This window comes from Schistocerca gregaria, chromosome 3, assembly GCF_023897955.1.
Source record: "Schistocerca gregaria isolate iqSchGreg1 chromosome 3, iqSchGreg1.2, whole genome shotgun sequence".
In the NCBI taxonomy this organism is placed as follows: Eukaryota; Metazoa; Arthropoda; class Insecta; order Orthoptera; family Acrididae; genus Schistocerca; species Schistocerca gregaria.
In genome coordinates this window covers 753,842,295-753,864,817 of record NC_064922.1, presented here as the reverse complement: position 1 = coordinate 753,864,817, position 22,523 = coordinate 753,842,295, and the positions used below count along the sequence as shown (strand labels likewise).

General features: G+C 37.1%; 1 protein-coding gene across 3 annotated transcripts in view; it reads right to left on the bottom strand.

The window, feature by feature from the left end:
* LOC126353927 (cationic amino acid transporter 3) overlaps positions 1 to 22,523 on the bottom strand; it is a 356,276-nt gene that overhangs the window by 49,529 nt on the left and 284,224 nt on the right. For all 3 annotated transcript variants that reach the window (XM_050003182.1, XM_050003183.1, XM_050003185.1), the window contains 5 exons: positions 21,606 to 21,710; positions 6,475 to 6,633; positions 6,254 to 6,378; positions 1,613 to 1,710; positions 37 to 176 (listed from right to left, as the gene is read on the bottom strand). In XM_050003182.1, the coding sequence (XP_049859139.1) occupies positions 37 to 176; positions 1,613 to 1,710; positions 6,254 to 6,378; positions 6,475 to 6,633; positions 21,606 to 21,710 (627 nt within the window). The remainder of the gene's footprint in view (positions 1 to 36; positions 177 to 1,612; positions 1,711 to 6,253; positions 6,379 to 6,474; positions 6,634 to 21,605; positions 21,711 to 22,523) is intronic.

Sequence of the window (22,523 nt, the reverse complement as noted above, 5' to 3'; positions counted from 1 at the left end):
ATGTTGTCAACATATAATGTTGGAAAAAACACTTACCAGCAAAAATACCTGAGACCACTGTTGCCAGAACAGGTGTCTGTGAGCGTGGATGTACTTTAGCAAGGAACTGGAAGAGTAAGCCATCACTTGCCATGGCATACAAAATTCTTGGCAAAGGGAACATGGCACCAAGAAGACTGCAAATGTTCCAATAGCTCACATTAACAACTTTCTGTACATGCACTGTTTCATCAGTGTCACTATTGTGGTCGTTTGTGAGAATGTTACACAATAACCAAAAATGAACCACATTAAATGAAAAAGGCATATATTAAACCAGCAATCACAAATTTCAATGCAAAAAAGTAAAAGTACATGACTGTTATACATCACTCTACAGAAACATTTACTTAAATCATCATCATCATCATCATCATCATCATCATCATCATCATCATCATCATCATCATCATCATCATCATCATCATCATCGTAACATTATTATAAAATCGGAGTGCTCAGCATTAAAAACTACAAATATACACAATCATACAGTGATAAAATAAATCTTGTCTCCTAAACATTGTTCATAAATAGCTTGAGTACAAACAAGCATTAGAAATCTCCTCTTGAGTGACTAAGTTGAACTATGAAGTGTGCAATGGACAAGGCAGAGCTGATAAGAACAAATTTGTAGTGCAGTTTGCAGTTACCCAGCATTAAAATTTAGTGTGGAAAATTTGTTATAAAGGTCAAGCAACAATTTTATTTATTTTTCCCAATGCTGTTATTGCTCTATTCAAATAATTTACTTATTTCAACAAAATTACCTCAGACCTTACTGCATAGAATAACTTGAAATACAAAATTTACTAAATTTGGTCTGCTAATTGTTGTAAGTTGAAGATGTCGTGAACTGACTACATTTTAGTATGTAATCCACCTGGGTATAAGTAAAATTCATTCTATGTTTTATTTAACTAAAAAACAAACATCTGTTTATGGTACTTTTGGATAGCTTTTAATTGTTCAAAACAGCATAATATGGGTATTGTGAAGTGAAGTTCAAGATACACACACTAATAAGAACATTAGTAGGGAAATGGAGAAAAGACTGATAGCAACTGAGGTTGACTGGATTCTGACGTACAGCACCCTGAGAGACTTAGTGCTCAAGTTTGCATCTGACCATAATCTGACAGTGGCTATTTTGAACAAGGACATTTTTTTCAAGGTCACATTGATAAATAAATTGGAGGCAGTAAAATGTGTTACATGATTTTTTACTCTTACAAATATTCCTGCTACTGATGGGGTAGAAAATGTCAATGGCATGGCTAGAACCAGATGGGATGGATGGATGGAAAAAGACATTGTATCTGGGTCTTTCACAGGAATATGATCCAGAAGCAAGAGGTTAAGCTACTCCCACAGGAAACATCCCTAATTCTCTTTCCTTCCTATCCACCCCTCTCTAGTCATTGCCATAAAATTATTTAAGATCACTATTCACCGGAGGGGGGGGAGTGAGTTTTAAAATAGTTAGTAACTGTCTTTCCTCATACTGTGCTTTTTACCCCTACCATGATTTTCCATTATCATGTGACTGTTACTGAAAGATGAATTAACTTACCTAGTGCATAGAGCAAAAACAGCTCCAGTAGTCACAATCCACATAATTGCTGGCCATCCAACTTGGCTGAACACATATGGCAGAGGGGCATGTGGATCCTAATCAGAGCAACAATTAACATTATGCACAATTTTCTCAGAGAAAAAAGGAATATGTCTAAAACCAGTATTTACAAGGACAATGATAAGGGTCATTCAGTAAGTCCTTAGGAAGTCCAACAGATAGCAATCATAGCACCAAAACGGTTTTATGGTAGCAAGTGATATCTGTCTGTAAAAGGCAGGTGAAGTTGCAGCTGTATCGATCATGTGGTTTCATTGCCTCAGTCAACTGTAGCAACAAGCACACATTTATTTTCCAACATGGAGAAAGGTGAATTTCGAGTTGTGATTAAAACTTCTATTTGAAAGACAAACAGCATTCAGGACATCCAGTGGAAGTGACCATCCCCAAAATGATTGACAAATTCCATGATAAGGTTTTGAGTTATCAAGCAATTGAAGTGCATGAAATAGTTGAAGCCACATACATATCACAAGATAGTGTTTTCAGTTTGGCATGAAAAATTGGATGAAAAAAATTTCTGCATGAGGGATGCCATGTTTGTTCTCATTGAAAATAAATGCAACTGAATGGTTTATGCCGAGGTGTTTTTTGGCATCTTACCTGCGTAATCTTGCTGGATTTCTGTGTTGATAATTAACTGTGGGCAAAACATGAATACACTGCTACACTCCAGAGAGTGAGGAACAATCAAAACAGTTTTCAAAGGCATATTGGCTCCAAAGATGGTGAGATGATTTTTTGGGGTGTGCAAGGAATCGTCTACACCAATTACTTGAAAGAGGAACAAACATCCCATATTGTTTGTAGAAACTATGTACTTGATCACAATTTACGGGGTGAATAAAGAAATACAAATACATTAACTGGAGAGTGTCTTGTGTTGTTATTGGACCAGTTGAATGAAGAAATCCAGAAAGAACATCCCCATTTGAAAAAGAAAAAGATCTTCGTCCATTACAACAAAACAGTTTTGATAAAGTTTGAATTGTTGCAATATCCACACAAATTTGGCCCTCTAGTTATTTTTTTTCCCAAACTTTAAAAAATGGTTCACATCAAATGGTGTCATCACCCAAGCAGATGCACATTTTACAGACCTTTTGAAAACTTTTGGATGTTTTTAAAAGTTGGAGCAATGACTCAAAACGTATATTACTTTAAAGGCGATAATGTTATTAATTATTTTCTCAAAATAATTTGTTTTTATTTTTATCTTTTTCTAAGGTCTTCTTGAATGGCCCTCACACACAAAGTAAGACAAAAGCATAAAAATGTTTAAATTTGTTAGTAAGATCATAAATAGTATGAATACATTAAAAAATACCATAACTGGATAAAAAGGAAAGAGAGAATTATAGATGACAGAATGCAAGGAGCCCAAGCTAATGTAGATAATCAAACAGAATAAGTCATGTGCAAAGTTACAGATGAGAAAATTGATATTTTGAGAACAGCACTAAACTGTGATACATGAAAGGAATAAAACTCAAACAATTAAAGTACATAGTGGTTAACAAAAGTTCCTGATATAGGTAAAGTGTTTTAGATGTTATTGTATTATATGCCTACTTTCATTATAAGACATAGTCCAACTTTTCTAATAATAAGGAAGGTCAAAGCAAACTTAGTTGCCTGGAAAAATGAGAAGAGTACGTAAGTCATCAAAACTTTGTACCCGCTACTAACTGTCTTAACTTCTCGCTCCTGCATGTATTTTCCTCAGTGATGGTATAATACTTCCCACCTTTATTACTATATCCCCTGATAAATGTCTTGACAGCACTAAATATCTTGTATGTATGCAGCAGAATTATTGTGTGTTTGCTCTGAGTGCCACAACCATTCTCCCCTGGAGTCAAACTTTTTTTTTTTAATTTTTTTAATTTTTTTAATCATCCTCATCCCCTATTTTCTGCATCAGAAGAAATTTCAGACTTTAAAAAAAGATAGCCATATATTTTTTTCACTTAATTCTGTCACTGTCAGTTTACGTGAGTACACATACACCTCTAATCCTTATTCATTTAGTGGAAGACTTAACTAATTCGCCCAACAAAATCTCTTTATGCTACACAAGCACAAAATAACTGCATTATTCTCAATCTCCCTCACTCCCACAGCCCTTCCTTTCCTTTTCTCTATTTCTTCAATCTGGTGACAGTTATAGTTTAACCAGATGTTTTCAACTATTTTAAAAACCATTCCAAACATGTGTAAAACTTCGCCTAGTCCATGAACAGAGTTTCAATGCCACACATTAGCCATTTCATTTTAAAAAGTGTCACTTCGCTTTCCAGTACTATCCTGGACTGAAATAACAGCCAAATTGTTCTCCTTGGCTAATAGTTTCTCATTTCCTCCCACTAAAGCACTGTGTTCACTTGCCACCACCAACACTATGTTCATTAGACCTTCTCATCCTGTGACCCTATCAACCCTCCAGCCTCTATTAGAATCAGTGCTAGAAGGATATACTTAATCATATGCCCTTGTGAGATCAGAGCTGTAGACCACCAATGTGCACTCCCTGTACAGCTTTTGTCAATATTGGAAAAATTTTCCAACAAATTGCCAGTAATTATCATTTACCCATTTCTCAAATCTTATCTGCTTCTTTTACTTCATTATTTATTTCTCTCTTGTTCTGCTCTTTTATATTTATCTTCACAAAGAGCTCAGACTAACTGAATTAGCTAGTCTGTGTATAATTATACTACCCTAACACTCTTGTTTCTCCAAGTAAGACACCTGGTTCCAAAAGCTGGTGTTTCTGTCATTTCCTGTCTGCACTTGTGATTGTTACTTGGTATGTATAGACTTTTTATTTTATCGGAGTAATGATGTTATGAAAAGGAAAGTTGCTACTAACCATATAGCAGAAATGCTGAGTCGCACATATGCACAACAAAAAGACTGTCAAAAATAAAGCTTCGGCAACAGTAGATGACATGCACAAACACGACTGCAGTCTCAGGCAACTCGTACCACACTGCAAGCAGTAGCACTGGTGCATGATGGGAGTGGCAACTGGGTGGGGGCAAGGAGGAGGCTGGGGCAGGGATGGGGAGGTATAGTATGGCAGGGGTGGCGGAAAGTGAAGTGCTGTAGGTTAGATGGAGGGCAAGTAAGAGGTGGGGTGGGGGAGGGAAATAACAGAAAAGGAGAGAAAAAGACTGGGCGTGATGGTGGGATTATGGCTGTGTAGTGCTGGAATGGGAATAGGGAAGGGGATGGATGAGTGATGACAGTGACTAATGAAGGTTGAGGCCAGGAATGTTACGGGAATGTAGGACGTATTGCAGGGAAAGTTCCCACCTGTGCAATTCATAAACACTGGTGTTCGTGAGAGGACCGATATGGCACAGGTGGTAAAGCACCTGTGCAATTCATAAACACTGGTGTTTGTGAGAGGACCGATATGGCACAAGTGGTAAAGCAGTCATTGAAATGAAGGGTGTCATGTTTGGCAGCGTGCTTCAGCAACAGGGTGGTCCACTTGTTTCTTGGCCGCAGTTTGTCGGTGACCATTCATGTGGACAGAGAACTTGTTGGTTGTCACACCCACATAGAAGGCAGCACAGTGGTTGCAGCTTAGCTTGTAGATCACATGACTGGTTTTCACAGGTGGCCCTGCCGTTGACGGGATAGGTGATGTTTGTGCCCAGACTGTAGTAGTTGGTGGTGGGAAGATGTATGGGACAGGTCTTACATCTAGGTCTATTACGGGGTATGGGCCATGAGGGAAGGGCTTGGAAAAAGGAGTTGTGTAAGGATGGGGTGGGAAGGATAGTGGGCAGGACATTTTTCATTTCAGGATATGACAAGAGGTAGTCTAAACCCTGGCAGAGAATGTAATTCAGTTGCTTCAGTCCTAGGTGGTACCGAGTTACGAGTTATGAAGGGAATGCCCCTCTGTGGCCAAACGGAGGGAGTTTGGGAGGTGGGAGACTGGAAAGATAATACACAGAGATTTGTATTTGTACAAGGTTGGGAGGATAATTATGGTCAGTGAAGGCTTCAGTAAGACCCTCAGTAAATTCTGAGAGGGATCTCTCATTACTGCAGATGTGACGCCCATGGATGTCCAGGCTGTCCTCTCTCTCTCTCTCTCTCTCTCTCTCTCTCTCTCTCTCTCTCTCTCTCTCTCTCTCTCTCTCTCTCTCTCTCTCTCTCTGCGCGTGGGATTGATGAAGGCCTTACTGGCCATCAAACGTTTTATTTGTGACAGTCTTTTTGTTGGTGCATATCTGCGACTCAGCATCTCTGCTATGTGGTGAGTAGCAACTTTCCTTTTCATAATATTGTTACATTCCACCCAGATTTTCCAATGTTTGATTTATTTTAAATAAGGGTTGTTTTCATTTAAGGTTTATATTTACCATTGATGTTCAAAGATTGGCCAACTAATATTTTGAATGAACTAGCTGCAAATGTTTTTGTTAATTAACTTTAGTTACAGAATTACTAAAATTGGTTACATCTTAGTATAATTTGACAAATTACAAAACTGTTTTACTAACTGTGCCAGATCTTATGACTGTCTAAGTTATTTGTGTAAGTTCTATTTTAACCAACCTGATCATAATATGGCCACATCATTGTCAGCACTGTTGATATACCAAAATACGACAAGAATATGATGATGAGTGATATCACAATTGATATAGGAATAGACCGCTGTGGATTTTTTGCTTCCTCACCTAAAAGAAATAAAAGTTACTGAAGCTATGTAGTAACTACTGCACTAAAGTATTTTAATTATTGGGTTTATAAATAAATTACTTAGGAAAATATACCTGTAGTTGCTACACAGTCAAAGCCCACAAATCCATAGAAACATTTTGCTGCTCCAGCCATTACACCAGCTACCCCAAATGGCAAAAATCCACCCTCTCCTGGATTTGCTACTGTAGATGGTATATCTTCTTTTAAGATTTTCCAATTCTTTGGGTCAGCTGAAAGAAAAATATTTTTTAATATCAGACATGTGTAATTGTAACCGTAGGGATGACAGTGCACAGTTCCGAGGTGTGATATCTGTAGGACTGGGAGTAAAAGACAGTTTGATTCAGAGCTTTATATTCAGTAGACATGCTTTACGTTTCTCTCACTATAGACTATTGTTAACTCTTAACAGCGTCGACGAAGTAATTAGTACCTGTAGTAGAGATCTACCACTTACCACTGACAGAATGTGTAGTCTATTAGAAGGAAGCTATCTTGCTACATCATCAGGAAGCCACACTACTATCATGTTGTGTGCCTGTGCCTGTGCCTGTGCCTGTGCCTGTGCCTGTGCCTGTGCCTGTGCCTGTGCCTGTGCCTGTGCCTGGGGGGGGGGGGGGGGGGGGGGGGGGGGGGGAGGTTGGAACTGGAAGGCTGAGGGTTGGGGTGGTCTGCATGGCTGCCCCTTATGGCTTAGCAGAAGCTCCCACAGTTGATAATACATCTGAGCCAGCACAGTATGCCTTGTCCACTGGGGCAGCAGCTGATTTTTCCTCCCACATCCAGAACGCAAAGAGGGGAAAAATGTTGCAACATTACATGGGTACTTGGGACCTCTGGGAAATAACAGACAGATTGGAAATGAAAGCTAGAGTGAACTCTGCAAGTCTGGCAGGAAGTCTAATCCACAAGGCACATAAATCATCTCTATGGGCAGTTACTGAATGCAGTGAGCACAACCAGCTGCAAATAGTAAGTCAGAGATGCACAAATTACACATACACCTTGGTTCTTAGGCCATCACCAATTTTTTTAGACAATTAATGGGATTGGGCAACACAGCCTCAACTGTTCATGGGGAGGAGGGATAGCTCAGTATTTCACCATTATACTGAGAGTTTATCAGTCTTCTGGTATGGAGCCTTGTGGAAGGTCTAAACTGGAGGCTTAGATCATTGTGATCTCAGGTGCTTATTTCTTTCTCTCTACTATAAGCTGGAGAATTGTAGGACTCCTGCAATAGGTCAGGCAGGCAATATATAAAGGAAGCCAGTACCAATCCAGCAGAGTAAGCACGACACGCAAGGAGGTTAGATGATGTGTAGGTACACAATGAAAGACCCCCAGGATATCACACAGTTAAAACTTATTAAAAACACCACCAATCGACAATAAGCATTGACAAAGATTTTAATTATGAATATGTGCTTAGACGCAGACAAATGAAAAACAATCGTTCATTTTTTTGTACTTGATTTCATTGCTCACACTCTTGTTGGTAGAAGTTCTGCTAAGAAGTGCCATTCAGAGAATGATTGGCTATGAGTGTTTTGTATCATACATGTTTCAAAAGAAGATAAACTTTGATACCAGTATTAAGCATTTTTTATTCAAGTGAAGTGAAACCAAGGAAGGAGGATTTTCCTGATGACATGCACTCGTGTACTTTGAGTCTGCTGCCTGCATCTACAATTGAAATGTAAGAGAAGTAGTCTGATAGCCTAAAAAATTCATAGGAGCACAGAACATTTCTAGTTACGCAATTTTATTATCCTCTTAAAATGTTTCTCATATTTATTATTATTTCTTTCCTTTCTCAGACGTTATGTCTGGTTAAAAATGAAAAGTGACATGGACCTTGATCAAGCGTGACTTCCTTTTAACTGTACAGGTATATGTTCATTGCATTTAGGAACTTTCGGGTAATTGAACGTGTATCAATAATTATGGATTTCTGTAGTTGTATATAGATGTTTGGATGTAGCTGTATTGCATTGATGTACTGGTGGATATTGTGCCGTATGACTCCTGTAGTTGATAGTGTAATTTGTATCATGTCAACTTTATCCTGATGCCACATATCCTTGACTTCCTCAGCCAGTTGGATGTATTTTTCAATTTTTTCTCCTGTTTCCTTCTGTATATTTGTTGTATTGGGTATGGATATTTCGATTAGTTATGTTAATTTCTTCTTTTTTACTGGTGAGTATGATGTCACGTTTGTTATGTGGTGCTGTTTTATCTGTTATAATGGTACTGTTCAAGTATAATTTGTATTCATCATTCTCCAGTACATTTTGTGGTGCATACTTGTATGTGGGAACGTGTTGTTTTATTAGTTTATGTTGTATGGCAAGTTGTCGATGTATTATTTTTGATACATTGTCATGTCTCCTGGGGTATTCTGCATTTGCTAGTATTGTACATCCACTTGTGATGTGATCTACTGTTTCTATTTGTTGTTTGCAAAGTCTGCACTAATCTGTTGTGGTATTGAGATCTTTAATAATATGCTTGCTGTAATATCTGGTGTTTATTGTTTGATCCTGTATTGCAATCATGAATTCTTCTGTCTCACAGTATATATTGCCTTTTCTTAGCCATGTGTTGCATGCGTCTTGATCAATGTGTGGCTGTGTTAGATGATACGGGTGCTTGCCATGTAGTGTTTTCTTTTTCCAATTTACTTTCTTCGTATCTGTTCATGTTATGTGATCTAAACAGTTGTAGAAATGGTTATGAAATTGCAGTGGTGTAGGCGATGTATTTATATGAGTGATTGCTTTGTGTATTTTGCTAGTTTCTGCTCGTTCTAGAAAGAATTTTCTTAAATTGTCTACCTGCCCATAATGTAGATTTTTTATGTTGATAAATCCCCTTCCTCCTTCTTTTCTGCTTAATGTGTCTCTTTCTGTTGCTGAATGTATGTGATGTATTCTATACTTGTGGCATTGTGACCGTGTAAGTGTATTGAGTGCTTCTAGGCCTGTGTTAGTCCATTTCACTATTCCAAATGAGTAGGTCAATATTGGTATAGCATAAGTATTTATAGCTTTTGTCTTGTTTCTTGCTATCAATTCTGTTTTCAGTATTTTTGTTAGCCTTTTTCTATATTTTCTTTTTGTTCTTCTTTAATATTTGTATTATCTATTCCTATTTTTTGTCTGTATCCTAGATATTTATAGGCATCTGTTTTTTCCATCGCTTCTATGCAGTCGCTGTAGTTATCCAATATGTAATCTTCTTGTTTAGTGTGTTTTCCCTTGACTATGCTATTTTTCTTACATTTGTCTGTTCCAAAAGCCATATTTATATCATTGCTGAATACTTCTGTCATCTTTAGTAATTGGTTGAATTGTTGATTTGTTGCTGCCAGTAGTTTTAGATCATCCATGTATGGCAAATGTGTGATTTTTTGTTGGTATGTTCAAGTAATATTGTATCCATAATTTGTATTATTTAGCATGTAGGACAGTGGGTTCAGAGCAAGGCAGAACCAGAAAGGACTTAATGAGTCTCCTTGGTATATTCCATGCTTAATCTGTATTGGCTGTGATGTGATATTATTTGAATTTGTTTGGATATTAAGTGTGGTTTTCCAATTTTTCATTACTATGTTTAGGAACTGTATCAATTTAGGATTTACTCTGTACATTTCCAATATTTGTAGTAACCATGAGTGGGGCACACTATCAAAAGCCTTTTGGTAATCAATGTATGCGTAGTGTAGTGACCTTTGTTTAGTTTTAGCTCGATATGTCACCTCTGCGTCTATTATCAGTTGATCTTTACATCCTCGCGCTCCTTTGCAACAGCCTTTTTGTTCTTCATTTATAATTTTGTTCTGCGTTATATGTGTCATTAATTTATGTGTAATGACTTAAGTTAATATTTTGTATATTGTTGGTGTTGTTGGTAGGCATGTTACGGGGCGATATTTTGCTGGGTTTGCTGTGTCTGCTTGATCTTTAGGTTTCAGATAAGTTATTCCATGTGTAAGTGTATCAGGGAATGTGTATGGGTCTGCAATGTAACTGCTCCCAGGATTGGAATGACTCCTTACCCTCTCCCTTAATACCCACATCCTTTCATCTTTCCCTCTGCTTCCCTCTTTCCTGACAAAGCAACCATTGGTTGCTAAAGTTTGAAATTTTGTCTGTGTGTCTATCTACCAGTGCTTTCCTGTTTGGTAAGTCATGGAATCTTAGTTTTTAATACGTTAAATAATTTAGTTACATGTGAATGGGTTGAGGTTAACTACTTTAGCCAGAAATTTGCTATTTTATCTTTTCCAGGGGCTTTCATAGAATTAGTTGCTCGGGTGACTTCATGTTGCAAAATTATCACTTTGGGCATTTGTGGTATCGTCTTGTATGTGTCTGTTTCTGCTTCTGCTTGTATCCACCATGCATGCCTGTTATGTTGTACCGGGTTTGACCATATGCTGCTCCAGAAGTGTTCCATGTCTGTTATGTTTAGTGGATTGTCTATTTTAATATGTGTGTTATATAATGTCTGGTAAAATTTCTTTTGGTTTGTGTTGAATGTTTGGTTTTGTTTCCTTCTATTTTCACTTATTTTGTATCTTCTTAGTCGTTTGGCCAATGCTTGTAATTTCTGCTCCTTTTCATCTAATTACTCTATCGCTTCTTGTTGTAAGATTTTACCTAACATTTTTCGTTTTTTATCCGGTATTTCATTTCTTATAAATTGGGTTAGCTGTCCGATGTCTTTTTCTCAGTATTTCTATTCTGATCTGTAGTCTGTGTTGCCATGCTGGTTTTGTAGGTTTCTTCTGTGTGTTGGTTGGTTCTGATCTCTGCCTAGTGTGTATATTTAGTGTAGTCAGTGCTCCTACATAAACCAGTAGTTGTAACTCTTCCATAGTTTTATTTTCATTTATTTTGTTGTTTATGATTGTGTTGATAGTTGTTATTGTTGTTTCAACTTGTGGGTTATTTGGTGAACTATGCAAGAATGGTCTAATGTCTGTATTTGTGTCTTTGTATTCTATATACAGGGTATTTCAAAAATGACCGGTATATTTGAAACGGCAATAAAAAATAAACGAGCAGCGATAGAAATACACCGTTTGTTGCAATATGCTTGGGACAACAGTACATTTTCAGGCGGACAAACTTTCGAAATTACAGTAGTTACAATTTTCAACAACAGATGGCGCTGCAAGTGATGTGAAAGATATAGAAGACAACGCAGTCTGTGGGTGCGCCATTCTGTACGTCGTCTTTCTGCTGTAAGCGTGTGCTGTTCACAACATGCAAGTGTGCTGTGGACAACATGGTTTATTCCTTAGAACAGAGGATTTTTCTGGTGTTGGAATTCCACTGCCTAGAACACAGTGTTGTTGCAACAAGACGAAGTTTTCAATGGAGGTTTAATGTAACCAAAGGACCGAAAGTGATACAATAAAGGATCTGTTTGAAAAGTTTCCACGGACTGGGAACGTGACGGATGAACGTGCTGGAAAGGTAGGGCGACCGCGTATGGCAACCACAGAGGGCAACGCGCAGCTAGTGCAGCAGGTGATCCAACAGCGGCCTCTGGTTTCCATTCGCCGTGTTGCAGCTCCGGTCCAAATGATGCCAACGTCCATGTATCGTCTCATGTGCCAGAGTTTACACTTCTATCCATACAAAATTCAAACGCGGCTACCCCTCAGTGCCACTACCATTGCAGCATGAGAGACATTCACTAACGATATAGTGCACAGGATTGATGACGGCGATATGCATGTGGGCAGCATTTGGTTTACTGGTGAAGCTTATTTTTACCTGGATGGCTTTGTCAATAAACAGAACTGGCGCACATGGGGAACCGAAAAGCCCCATGTTGCAGTCCCATCGTCCCTGCATCCTCAAAAAGTAATGGTCTGGGCCGCCATTTCTTCCAAAGGAATCATTGGCCCATTTTTCAGATCCGAAACGATTACTGCATCACGCTATCTGGACATTCTTCGTGAATTTGTGGCGGTACAAACTGCTTTAGACGACACTGCGAACACCTCGTGGTTTATGCAAGATGGTGCCCGGCCACATCGCACGGCCGACGTCTTTAATTTCCTGAATGAATATTTCGATGATCGTGTGATTGCTTTGGGCTATCCGAAACATACAGGTGGCGGCGTGGATTGGCCTCCCTATTCGCCAGACATGAACCCCTGTGACTTCTTTCTGTGGGGACACTTGAAAGACCAGGTGTACCGCCAGAATCCAGAAACCATTGAACAGCTGAAGCAGTACATCTCATCTGCATGTGAAGCCATTCCGCCAGACACGTTGTCAAAGGTTTCGGGTAATTTCATTCAGAGACTATGCCATATTATTGCTACGCATGGTGGATATGTGGAAAATATCGTACTATAGAGTTTCCCAGACCGCAGCGCCACCTGTTGTTGACAATTGTAACTACTGTAATTTCGAAAGTTTGTCTGCCTGAAAACGTACTGTTGTCCCAAGCATATTGCAACAAACGGTGTATTTCTATTGCTGCTCGTTTTGTTTCTATTGCCGTTTCAAATATACGGTCATTTTTGAAACACCCTGTATGTCAACTGAAATTTTTCTTCTATATCTAACATGTGTGTCACTTCGTGTTCTATTTGTGCTTGTTCTGGTGGCTGTCTTAAGATTTTCTTTTTCTCTGATTGTTTAATTGATGTGTGTTGTTCTTTGTTTGTTTGCTCTGGGATGTTTGAGTCCATTACTGTATTTTCTTCTTCTTCTGGTTACATATTATTTTGTTCCAGTATTTTTTGTACTTGTTGTTTGATGTTTTCTAATTCTGACTGGGGCATCCTGTTATTTTTTATAATTACATGGATCTGATTAGCTAGTCATCAATTTGTTAAAAATTTTAATTCTGGATATCTGGTAATAAATGTTGTGTATACTTGTGATCTGTATCCAGTTGTGTTGGTTCCTAAGTTTGTTGCTTGGTAATAACAGAACATGAGGTCTCGGTTAACTTCATCTGACCATCTCATCCTTTGCCTTTGTTTTCCTTCTAGAGTGGTTGCAGGAAGCATATCCTGCAAAATACCTCTATTTGGATATAAATCATTTTCCGTGTGGCTAGCAGTGTTGCTACCATTGTGGATGTGCATAGTGTTCAAGCATCGTCCCCGACCATGACAGCGCTTGTCCGAGGCTTCATTAGTTCTGTCCTGAACCAACTAATCATACCAAAAGGGGGGGGGGGGGGGGTTAGTTCTATTAGTGGTTTGTTCTTTTCGTCGCCTTTCACGACTGGCAGAACATACCAGAGGCCTATTTTTTTCCCAGGCCTCCATAGGATTTTTTTAATATTATTATTATTATTATTATTATTATTATTATTATTAATTACAACACAACTGTCAACCTGTGTGTCAGGACTTCAGGGCACCAGTTGTGTGTAGGGTTTGTTAACTGTTGTTACAGTAAGAAATTTCTATGGTGGTATTATGAATCATAAAAACTTATTGTCCGTATTTTCTGTTGGTGTGAATCATGACAGGGAGCAAGTAAAGCAAAATGGCAAAAATTGAGGAGAAATTTTGTAAAGTAGTAAGAACTGGATGCAGATTACGTAAAATTTTCCATAGTAAGCTTATTTGTTCAGCGCAGCAAAGGTAGGATGGCTACACAAGTTGCTTGCATGGTTGCACTTGATAATGCATCTTTTGATGTAGATGGAAACATTTTCTTTATTATTCCTTTCTTTGAATTTCATTTGTGAAAAATTTAAAGGAATTCTGCTATATAATACACACTGTCAGTAAAACATAAAGAACTGTTACACAATAGTTTGTGCATCATAATAGACATGAAACAGGCTTTGACATCACGTAAATTCCAATTATCAAGTGTAAAAATCAGCATAAGAAATTTTTCCAATTTTTGTGAAATTTTATTTATTTGCATATTCATATAACATGGCCAAAAAATATGTGCCCATTGTTGATAACGAAAATGGGATCAGCCAAGATGGCGTAGAATTGCGTGATCGAGCAACTGATGTTCAGGCGCCATGCATGTCTACTGCAGAAAGTTTAAGATGGTCAGAGATGAGAGTCACAGATGTGACAAATGATAGTGGTGCTCCACAGCAGAATAATCTTGATGACACAATGTTTACAATTGATGAGAGAATTTCACACATCTCCCAGAATGACATACCGCTCAGAATGAAACATTGGAGAGCGATTCCAATATGAATTTTGACAACACATTACAGACACTACTTGGTCACATCATTAACTTGGTAAGTACAGCTGACAGCAACCACAGTAGTACAACTGATGCACTGCTATAGCATTATTATCTAATATAAACACGAAATAAGATAGTATATCAATACACATTTCATTGATATGAAACAAGTTATGAACATGGTAAAACAGTAACAAAACACTGTCACACAGGATATAAATACAATGAAACAAGAACAAAAACAAGTATTCAAGGATTTGTAAGAAATCGTCTCGCAGAAGTTTGATGACTTAGCCGAAAAGTTTCACACTGAAATAGAGGAAAAACTGAATGATATGGGAAAAAAAACAAAACAAGTAAAGCATGCAGTACTTTCTGAAGTTAACAGTAATATTATGGAGTTAAGACAGGAGGTAGATTTTTTTAACGACCACCATGTTCTAGTAGAGCAACAGATAAACAAAATTCACAGACGCAAACACAAACATTGAAGCCATACAAAACCAGTTGGTTTTGACAGAAAAAGGGTAACCACTGTAGTCAACAAACTAAATGTAGGCTATGAAGGTGTACCTCTAGGTGTAGAAGAGCTTACATTAAGAGTAGCAACATTAGAAGCTGACTCAGCATGTGCTAAGGAGGAGAGTGAGAAGGTCAATGAAAATCTGAGTGATACCATTAGTCAAGGTGAAACAGGTATGTTAAACAAGGGTAATACCATTGCAGAGAAGTTAGTAACAGATTGTAAGTTATACACAGGTGTAGTAGAAAAGGCTATTCAGAAAAAAGAAAATGAAATCATGAATAAGGTAAACATTAACCTACAAGCCATGGAAGATAGAATCCACAATCTTTTAAAAGAAAATATTACCAGGTCTTTCAATATGCATGTAAATAATACACAGCCTACAGTGAACAAACCACACCCTGTTGGTATTTATCCACAAATTGTCATGAGTCCCACAGCAGGTACCAGTGACAGTCGTACAGTGCAAAACAAACACACCCACAACTCCAACACCTAAACAATTACCAACCATAATTACAGGTTACTACAGCAACAATATAAATATGACCAAAAGTTCCATGACTATCAACTATTTTTGCAGACAACAACAGTTTCCTACATTCACTACTGAAGGGAAAAAGAATTAATTCAATAGTATTTATTGGTGCTTTTTGTCATGTGTTTCCAAGCAACTGGACAGAAGCACAGAAAATCAGATTTGTCTTGGGATATACGCAAGGTGACATTCATTTATGGGAAACTGAAGTGGCTGAATGTTGCAGCACTTATATCCAATTTTAACAAACCTTCATCAACAAATACTGGTCTGAGGCAGTGCAAGACAGACTCAGACATGAGGTTTTCTACCCTGCACCATTCAGTGGCAAATACGATAGCCTAAATGGATACTTTGATACTGGGTTTGTCCAGTAGTGTGTCTTGTTCAGGTACTTTTCAAAGGTAGATGTTTTACAACTTTTGAAAAGTCAATTATCATTGCACATTAGAGAAAAATTAGTCATAACGCTAGAGCATGACACTGAATATTTTCTGTCAGCGCTTGTTTGTATTGACTTCATGTATGAGGAAAGACCTATAGCCAATAGAGTGACAGGAAATTAGGCACAACAACAACATAGTTATGTAAATCAGTCAATAAAGTGTGATACAAACACTGTGCCACAGCCAACCTTTGGGCAGCAAAATAACGGCACAGCAGCCAATGACATGAACTGGTGAAGTACCCACACAGTACGCCATTGGAAAACACCAACCAATAGTAGTTAAGCCCCAGCCTATTCACCTCTCTGGGAGTGGGGAAACAGCAAAACTATAAACATGTTTTATTATAGGGTTTGACAAACAAAGTGACATCAAGGTTGATTTGTATCAGCACGAGTTAGATACGATAGATAAAATCTGGGAAGAACAAATACAAGCAATCATTAAGGTGAAAATATTTAATATTGACACCCAGTTAATTTTAGATACAGGTTCAACTACCAACCTAATGTCAAATCCATTTTTCTGTGAACTGAAGAAGATAGGCAAATTCCTAACCTTTCCTGTCCAAAATTGCAAGGTGCAAACTGCTACAGGCAGTAAGACTAGATTGGTTAAACATCAGGCATTTATTCCATTACAAACTGAACATTTTGCAGTGAAGTGCAATTTCCTTATAATTGACAAACTTACAGTTAATTGTCTTACCGGCATGGACATATTTAGAACATACAAAAAACAGATTGACATAGGTAATGGTAAATGTCATTTTTATGTAAAGGATCAGAATTTTTTCTATTGATTTAGTCAAAATACCTGATGAAGGTAACAGAAACAAACTAGAGGCAAATGTAATAGTACAATATTTCTTTACAGGTGTATATTTCACAAATGAATTTGTTACTGAACAATAAGCAAACACTGAGGTTGGTTACAAATGGTTCAAATGGCTCTGAGCACTATGGGACTTAACTTCTGAGGTCTTCAGTCCCCTAGAAATTAGAACTACTTAAACCTAACTAACCTAAGGACATCACACACATCCATGCCTGAGGCAAGATTCAAACCTGCAGCCGTAGCTGTCGCGCAGATCCAGATTGTAACACCTAGAACTGCTCGGCCACCCCAGCCGGCAAAGTGACTCACAGATACCAAATGATATGCTACAAGAAGAACTTTCTAACTTGTTATTTAAGCAAGCAAATGTTTTCAGTTATGAGCCAGAAGTAATCAAAGACTTTGAATATAAATCTAAAGTCTATCCACATGAAACATTGTGTGTAATGTCATATCCTATTTCATGGGCAAATTGAGAGGCAGTAAGAGAAGTGATAGATTATATGATGAATTGGGGAATTATACAACCTTCATTTTCACCCTATTGTAGACCTATATTACCAGCAAGCAGACCGGATGGTTCAGTAAGATTCGTTATCAATACTAGATGTATCAATAAGATTATAGTGCCAGTACACTTAAGACCAGACAACTTGGACAAACAGCATTTAAAGTTTTACAATTTCAGAATACTCGATCTCAGTTGCCCTACTGTAAAATAAAACTCCATGAAGGAAGTCAAAAATATTCAGCATTTGTTTAAGGTGGCACAAGTTACAAGTTCTGTGTTCTACCTTTTGGTCTGGACATTAGTGATGGCATGTTTATATCTGCATTGGACAAGGTTTTAGTACGAGAATTGCTTAGAAAAGTTACTGTCTATGTAAATGACCTGCTAATAGCCATCCCCACTTGGTTAGAACATATCAGGTTCATTGAACAGGTGCTTCAACGATTTGCAGATCACAGTAACAGCCAGTTTGAAAAAGTCTAGTTTTGGTAGGGAGCAAGTCAAATTTTTAGGACATGCTGTGTCAGAACAAGGTATATTACCTTCCAAAAAACTTAATGCCATACGTAATTGCCCAGCTCCAAGGAATAAAAAAAACAACTCAAAGATTATTTAGGACTAGCATCCTTTTTTTTTGTAAATTAGCACCACAGCAACTGATAAACAGTGATGCATTACTCAACTTGCTACGAATACGTAGGCCTTGGTTATGGGATTCTAAGTGTTAGGAGGACTTTAAGCAGGCATTAGTCAATGCAAACATTCCTAGCCACTCTAATGTCCAAGGAATTTTGTCTAAGCACAGATGCCTCATCTCAGGGGCTGGGGGCATGTTTGTTCCAGATGTGAGGAGAAGAACGTGGTCGTAAAGAAGTACCCAAGGTTATCAGTTTTGTCACTGCCATTGCCACTGCCATTGCCGCTGCCGCTGCCTGCATCTACAATTGAAATTTAAGAGAAGAAATCCTACAGCCTAAAATTTGTACAAGCACAGAAAATTTCTAACAACACAACCGTATTATCCATTTAAATGTTTTTCATATGTATATAATATTTATTTTCTTTATTTTACAACACAATGAACACCACCATAAGGTCAATTACCTGCCACAATATGAGAAACATCAAGCACATCACTTTCAGAAGATAATGGTCACTCTCACATATCAGTACAAGAAAATGTTGATGTTCTATTGCTAAACTATACTACAGGGTGGTCCATTGATCATGACCAGGCCAAATATCTCATGAAATAAGCATCAAATGAAGAAACTACAAAGAACAAAACTCGTCTAGCTTGAAGGGGGCAACCAGATAGCACTATGGTTGGCCCGCTAGATGGCTCTGCCATAGGTCAAATGGATATCAACTGTTTTTTTTTAAATAGGAACCCCCATTTTTTATTACATATTCGTGTAGTATGTAAAAAAACATTAATGTTTTAGTTGGACCACTTTTTTTTGCTTTGTGACAGGTGGTGCTGTAATAGCCACAAACATATGGCTCACAATTTTAGATGAACAGTTGGTAACAGGTAGGTTTTTTAAATTAAAATACAGAATGTAGGTACATTTGAACATTTTATTTCAGTTGTTCCAATGTGATACATGTACCTTTGTGAACTTATCATTTCTGAGAACATATGCTATTTCATCTTAGTAAATTAGCTTACTACGCCTATTTTCACAGTATTTATTGCACAAAAGCATGTAATCAGAATAATAACTGGAGTCCACCCAAGATCATCCTGCAGACATATATTTAAGGATCTAGGGATATTCACAGTAGCTTCTCAGTTTATATACTCTCTTATGAAATTTGTTATTAACAACCAAACCCAATTCAAAAGTAATAGCAGTATGGATAACTGCAATACTAGGAGAAAGGATGATCTTCACTATTCAAGATTAAATCTATCTATGGCACAGAAAGGAGTGAATTATATTGCCACTAAAGTCTTTGGTCACTTACCAAATAGTATCAAAAGTTTGGCTGATGACCAACAAGTATTTAAGAAGAAATTAAAAGAATTTCTGAATGACAACTCCTACTCCATAGAGGAATTTTTAGATGTAAATTAAGAAAAAAAAAGAAAAAATAAAAAAGTTGTCATATTAACTTAAGTATGTTGTTAAATTAACTTAATTATGTCATGTATTGGAAAATTTGACTCATTCCACATCATTACGAAATATCGTATTCATGATCCATGGAACTAGTATGAATCTAAACCCAAAAATCTAGAATCTAAACCCAAAAATCTAGAATCTAAACCCAAAAATCTAGAATCTAAACCCAAAAATCTAGAATCTAAACCCAAAAATCTAGAATCTAAACCCAAAAATCTAGAATCTAAACCCAAAAATCTAGAATCTAAACCCAAAAATCTAGAATCTAAACCCAAAAATCTAGAATCTAAACCCAAAAATCTAGAATCTAAACCCAAAAATCTAGAATCTAAACCCAAAAATCTAGAATCTAAACCCAAAAATCTAGAATCTAAACCCAAAAATCTAGAATCTAAACCCAAAAATCTAGAATCTAAACCCAAAAATCTAGAATCTAAACCCAAAAATCTAGAATCTAAACCCAAAAATCTAGAATCTAAACCCAAAAATCTAGAATCTAAACCCAAAAATCTAGAATCTAAACCCAAAAATCTAGAATCTAAACCCAAAAATCTAGAATCTAAACCCAAAAATCTAGAATCTAAACCCAAAAATCTAGAATCTAAACCCAAAAATCTAGAATCTAAACCCAAAAATCTAGAATCTAAACCCAAAAATCTAGAATCTAAACCCAAAAATCTAGAATCTAAACCCAAAAATCTAGAATCTAAACCCAAAAATCTAGAATCTAAACCCAAAAATCTAGAATCTAAACCCAAAATCTAGAATCTAATCTAATCTAATAGCGTTATTACTTGTAAATACTGCATTAATGCAATAAATGCTCAAAATGCTGTCTGTCAGCCAAAAAGCATTTGGCAATACGTGTAATGACATTCCTCTCAACAACGAGTAGTTTGCCTTCCGTATTGTTCAGACATGCATTGACGCATGTTGTCAGGTGCTGTTGATGGATTATGATAGCAAATATCCAACTTTCCCCACAGAAAGAAATCCAGGAATGTCAGATCCATGAACGTGCAGGCCACTATCAATGGACCATCCTGTATACTATACTATACTATACTATACCATCATTCATAGTAAGTTCCAGAATTAGTCTACATGATTAAAAGTTATAATGTCCACATAATATTAGCAACAGAAAGTTGGCTAAAGCTGGAAGTGGATAGCAGCAAAATCACTGATTGAAACTGGAATATTTGTATATAATAAGAATAAGCTACACACTAATGGTGGCAGTGTATTTATTGTTGTAGAGATTAGTATGTAGTGATGCTATTACACAATATGAATGTGAAATAATCTGGATGCAGGGAACCACCAAAGGTGAGTCAGACAATGTAATTAAACATGTTAATTGATGAAAGGAACAACTATAAAAATGAAGCAGAGAAAGAAGAATACAGATGTCTAAAAATTGAGCCAGATAGGCTGTAAGATGAAAGGAATATATGGTATTTATAGATTTAGAGAAAGTTTTTACTGGTCTGCTCAGTGCTCGTTCAGCATGGAGGAATGTAGTCAAAAATATTAAAAAAAATGATTTCATACAGAGCTTTGCCTAAAGATGTTATGGAATAAACTTCTTGAAACGTTACTTCAAGACAGCACTGCTGCATGGTTCATAAACCAAGATTTCATTTGTGAAATCCACCACAAAAACGTGAATTTATGTTGATACTACTTATTCAATTTGGAACTGTGAACAAGCTGCGAGTACCAGAGAACAGAAATGTTACTGAAACAGGTACATTTAATCCTAGACATTAGCTTTCATATGCAGTGATACAAAACTTTTGTCCAATTAACTGCTTGCTATAAAGTCTCACCTTCCTCACATATCACTGATGTAAGGGCATTCGATAACTTTTTAAGCAAAAATTTTTTTCTGGAATTTGCATATCATTTAACAAATGCAGTCTTAAGGCTACCCATCTGTATGTGTGGATTTGTTTATCAAATGCAGTTATAATTGTGGACATAATAAATTAAGAGTAAATACCTTTAATTGCTCCAGAAATAATAACTATCAATATCACAGTTATGTTGATGCCAGTAAACACATTATTAAGAAGTGTAGATTCTTTTACCCCTGTTGAAAGAATACCTAAAAGCAAAAATATACATCACAATTAGAAACAGATGCCTAAGAAAGTGACTAACAAGTTTAGCATACAACTTAAAACAATATCCGGATCTGGAAGAATAAAATCACTAATGACCTAGAATTTTGCTATAGAGTAAAGGCTCCATTCTAAATGTCTAGATTAGCATTCAGTCAGCTCTTATCTACATAAGGATAAATCAATGAGTCACAACCAAAAGCCATTTCTCAATTTTATCAACTTTTTAAACATCTTTTAAACATCTGACTGGGTCTGTAACTGATGTCTTCAGTTCTGAATAGCATATGTAATATAAACTCTAATGTTATGATCAATCTTTCAAAGGAAAAAAATATATAAAAAATGTAGTAATATGTATTTGTTTTAGGAGGACAGAAATTCTCTACAGAGACAAATTTGGTAAAATTAAAGATTCATTATCAGTGTGGCTCGAGCCCGCCCCCCCCCCCCCCCCCCCCCCCTACACACACACACACACGCAAAACACACACACGCAAAACACACACACGCAAAACACACACACGCAAAACACACACACGCAAAACACACACACGCAAAACACACACACGCAAAACACACACACGCAAAACACACACACACGCAAAACACACACACACGCAAAACACACACACACGCAAAACACACACACACGCAAAACACACACACACGCAAAACACACACACACGCAAAACACACACACACGCAAAACACACACACACGCAAAACACACACACACGCAAAACACACACACACGCAAAACACACACACACGCAAAACACACACACACGCAAAAC